This window comes from Saccostrea cucullata, unplaced genomic scaffold (assembly GCF_032062105.1).
Source record: "Saccostrea cucullata isolate Sc308-1 unplaced genomic scaffold, CSIRO_AGI_Scuc_v1 ctg1501, whole genome shotgun sequence".
In the NCBI taxonomy this organism is placed as follows: Eukaryota; Metazoa; Mollusca; class Bivalvia; order Ostreida; family Ostreidae; genus Saccostrea; species Saccostrea cuccullata.
Genome location: NW_026927204.1, coordinates 222501 through 227601, shown reverse-complemented (window position 1 = coordinate 227601; position 5101 = coordinate 222501). Strand labels below are relative to the sequence as shown.

Here is a 5101-nt window from a genome sequence, read left to right as displayed (position 1 = left end):
GAATTTACACTACCTGAGGAAGATTCAACATGAGTTTAATCTTTCCTGGTCCAATGGTTCTGGAGAAGATTAAAAAAAAAATTCCTATATACATGTATTCCTATGATAAACTTTTATCAGCAATTGTGGCTCCACCCTACCCCTGGGGGTCATGATGTAAACAAACTTGAATCTACACTACCTGAGGATGATTCCACGAGTTTCATCTTTCCAGTCTCAATGGTTCTTGCGGCGAAGATTTTCAAAAGATTTTTCCTATATGTAAAACTTTGAGCAGGCATTTTGGCTCACCCTAACCCCGGGGTCATGATTTGTACAAACTTGAATCTACACTATCTGAGTATTATTCAACACGAGTTTCATCTTTCCTGGCCCAATGGTTCTTGAGAAGATTTTTTTTAAAAATGCCATTAATTTTTCTCTAATTCTAAATTAACTCCCCTTCAAAAAAACGAGTGGCCCTTCATTTGAACAAACTTGAATTCCCTTCACCCAAGGATACTTTGTGGCAAGTTTGGTTGCAATTGGCCCATTGCTTCTTAAGAAAAAGATGAAAATGTGAAAAGCTTACAACGACAATGACTACGACGATGACAACGACAACAACGACAGACAACGGACAAATTTTTATCAGAAAAGCTCACTTGAGCCTTTGGCTCAGGTGAGCGAAAAAGAAGATACTTGAGTTGCTTTCTTTATAAGGCTTAATAAAACTTTGATTGTCTATTGTTAACGTTGCCCCAACTTTCCTTTTGGGCTGGGTCTTGAATTAGTTGTAATTGGCCCTGTGGTTCTTGCAAAGAAGATGAATATGTGAAATTTTTAGTCAACAAGGACAGACAATGGACAAATTTTATTCAGAATGAGTCACTTTAGCCTTTGAGTCAAAATATACCTTCAACAGATTGTGGAATAATTGTTATATTTTATATCTGGAGTTGTATACCACAAATGATGGAGTAATTTTTGACAATTAACACTCCACTGCTGTTAAACTTCTGTAGTTAGTATGCAAGATATCTGAAAAGTTGCAACGTGAAGACACTAACAATGAAGTCTGGCAAATCTTGAATGATTTTTTTGTCCTTTTATAACAGGTCTTTTACGCCAACAAAGCAACTGCTCGCTGCGAGATCTGTGGAAGTGCATGGCTATGGTCAGGAAATTGATTTCAGTAACACCTTGTATTGGTCAGATGAGTCTGCTGTAATGATAAATTTATAATAAACTTTGTAGTAATTTTTGAGTCATTTTTTGCCCTTTGCTTTTTCAAGCGAGGTGTAATTAACAGAATACAAGATGCCCATGTGCCACACTGCTTATTGGGCACATCAACTAGAAAATAGCACTGTTAAAACGCAAATTGTTATAACGATGCAGAATATAATAAATTGGGATTATTGTGTCATTACATTTTGCATCTAAATCAATCCAGAATTTAATAACACAAATGTAACAGCACACTTTTGAGGATTATTACATTTTGCACCAAGATCAATGCAAAATATAATAATGCAAAATGTAACATTTACATTCAACATGTATTTTGCCTATAAAGTGTGGGGAAAACTAATGCATTCATCATAACAGGGACACTGGGTCAAAAGATTAAAGATGTCATTTTTGTTTGATGTCACAAATGTTGAACGCGTTGGAAGTGCAACATCATAAGCAAAAATCAAATATCATGCTTACTTTGAACAGTTGCATTGGCTCTTCCATTAAATGGAACTTACCTGAACAATATTACAGGAATTTTGAAATGTAAATCACATTTGCAATGAAAGGCAAGATGATTTAATATAAGCAATAAATCATTCATTGCTTAAATAACATGATTTTGAGTATTATTACATTTTGCATTGTTACATTTTCAATTGCATCGAGAATAAGCAAAAGGCAAGAATGCAAGATGTAATAACACACTTTTTGGTCATGCAGCAAGATTGAGTACAATTTCCAACAGAGTAGTGGCCAAAGTTGTCCTTCAGACTTTGTTGTTCTTCAGAAGAAGATTTTTTAAGCTTTCTACTGTATATTCCTATATAAAATTTTGATCCTCCACTGTGGCTCAACCCTTCCCCTGGGGGGGGGGGGGTGTCATGATTTGAACAAATTTAAACCTACAGTAACTGAGGATGCTTCCACATTAGTGTCATCTTTCCTGACCTAGTGGTTCTTGAAAAGAAGACTTTTAAAACATGTCACCATATTTTCCCTATTTCCTAATTACCTTCCCTTGAAAGAGAGAGTGGTCCTTCATTTGAATAAAGTTAAATTCCCTTTACCTAAGGATGCTTTGTGGCAAGTTTGGTTGAAATTGAGGAGAATCAGAAGAAATCAACATGAGGCCCAAGGGCCTTGAATCGCTCTTTTGTTAAACAGTACAAACTACTGTAGATCACTTAATTTTCACGACACCTTATTTTCGCGAGATAGTCATACAGTACCCGCATCGTTATTCTTTACAGGATACACGATACGATAGGATACACGCATGATACGATAGGATACATGCACGATACTTTAGGATACACGCACGATACTATAGGATACATGCACAATAGGACAGTATACACACACGATAGGATAAATGCAAAACACAATACATGCAAAACACGATAAACACCAAACACGATAGTCCTGATAAACGATCTTCAGGATAGGATAAACGCAAAACCTGATAGGATTGTTTCAAAATGCGGAACGTATTCTGACAAGACGAAAAGATTATTTTGTTTAGTTACTGCAATATTTTAAATTAAATATTTGCAAAGCTTCAAATCTAAATTATAAAGTATATCTAATTGTTGTTTATTTATATATATTTTTATACAATGATTAACCCCCTTCCCCGCAGTCACGCATTTTAACGCATTTACCCTTTCCTATTTCTAATGCAAAATCAAGCATTTACTGTTTTCCCGCAATCACGCATTTTCACGCACTTTAAAAAGTTCATTTAATCTTCAATTTATTGCCATATTCCAACTATTTTATACTTGCTTGAATCTCATAAAATAAGAAAGGTTATTTTCTAATTAAAATATTATTTCAGAATATTATTCACGCTAAGCTTTAGAGAAATTTGTACCCGGCTATAAAGTGCTTGCGGGGAAATGGTAAAGTAATATTTCTATGACGCAAGGATTCAATGTATGTTGCATAGCAATTCTGTAAGTTGTAAAGAGTTAAATTGATTATTATGAAATGTAGACTGTAAGTTTTTTAAATTTTTACTCTAGGGTTTGAATTTACATTTATTTATGTAAATGTGAAAATTCTTATCTTAAGGTTGAACTATGACTCGTTTAATTATGGATATTTTAACATACATGTAATTGTTGCACAAAAATCCCTTACATAATTATATGCCGTTTCTCACAGGTATTATTATAAATTAGAGCTGGGCAATAATATCGATATTTCAATATATTGCGATACAATGAAAAAAAATATCGTATCGCAATACGATTTTGTAATATCGATATTTTTGCAATATGCTTAGATTAAGGAATTTTGTCTTTAAATATAAAAATGGACTTATGAAAGTTTGTAATTAAGCCAAACAGTAAGACAGAAGTTGTTTGTGGGAATATTTCAGAGCATAACTTAAATGAAATCAACAAGATTTTTTTTCCGTGTTGGTTACGTATCATAGTTATGTACATTCTGCATGTAAATTAAAGTAAATATTGTAAGAAAATGCCATTTAAATTACATTGAAAATATTGCAATACATATTGCATACAGTTAAAAATATCGCAATATATCGCAATACGAAATCTTGAACCAATACCCAGCCCTATTATAAATTTATGAAATTCTTTGAATAGATTTATTAATTATGAAAAAAATATACATTTATACCCAATAAATTTATCTACAAGTACTAAGTTATTTCACGGAAGAAATTTACGCAATAAATTAAATATCTGTATCTAATCTCTAAAACTTGCAATCTGTGGTGTACCCAAAATTCGCAATTAAATATTAAAATCTTATGGAAAAAATACATGTAGAAGACCGGCTGAAAAAAAGGTCCAAAGAAATCGGCTTCAAAGAACTATATAGTTCAAGAAAATTAATTTCCTGAATAGAAATCTAAATAATTGTTAATATAATGGCGCTCTGCATTAATACATGTAAACTGTGTCAACAGAATATGAATCTGCTACAACTGCACATGTACATGTACGTTTACGCTAAGCTCTCACTTATGTACATGTAAACACTTATATATCAGATACTTCAAACCTCGTATTAATTAACGAACATATGCGACTTTTCCGACTGAATAATTATAAATCATTACTATTAAACTTTGTGTGTACTATTTCTAATGCAAATGAATTATTAAACCCTGAAAATTATTTTAGACTTACCCGGTAATCTCATATAAGGCATATTTGAAGAGCAGGATGTTGGAAGTCCATAACCAATTTCAAATTTGATAAACATGGTTTAACCAAATAGCCAAAATAACATTGACTTCTTAAATAAAGTTATAAACGTATGGAATGAAATCGATTAATATTATAAATTGATTTGGTGCAATACATTTACTCGTCTTGCATGGTCACGGCGGAATCAGACTTCTTTTTTTATTATTATAGTAAAATACTGTAAAAAAATTAATGCGAGCAAATTTTCATAGTTTAGAATGTTAGAATTATTTCAATCTTTTTCACGATCAAAGAAATTGTTTCCTAGAATTAATTCTGTCTGTAACCCGATGAAAATCCGGTGATCCGAAAGAAAACCCGATGATCCGAATGTTCATGTACCATAAGTGCAGTATTTTTTTTTTAAAGTTTATTAAAAGACTTATTTACATAATCATTAGGGAAACATCGTACAAATAAAATAAATCAGCCGATTCAGTTAAGAGACTTTGTTTCATTAAACTGATTTATATGATTTTTTATGTAAATTCAAGCAAGGAAATGATTTTTTTTAAATCCATAAATTGTTTAATTATTTAATTGATTTAGAAAAAATCTTTTATAAGTGTAGTTCACACAAGGTATGAACAGAATCCTGAAAATAGATACTGTTTGACACAAGGTGAGAGAGCAGTTCAGGTATGTTGATGGTGAAC

The 5101-nt window shown here is 32.1% G+C and overlaps 1 protein-coding gene across 1 annotated transcript in view; it reads right to left on the bottom strand.

The window, feature by feature from the left end:
• Positions 1-773: 773 nt before the first annotated feature.
• The window catches only part of LOC134273709 (transcription factor CP2-like), a 209188-nt gene continuing 204860 nt past the window's right edge, over positions 774-5101 (bottom strand). Inside the window, exon 12 of the mRNA XM_062755915.1 lies at positions 774-1204. Coding sequence (XP_062611899.1) covers positions 1158-1204 — 47 coding nt within the window. The 3' untranslated portion in view covers positions 774-1157. The remainder of the gene's footprint in view (positions 1205-5101) is intronic.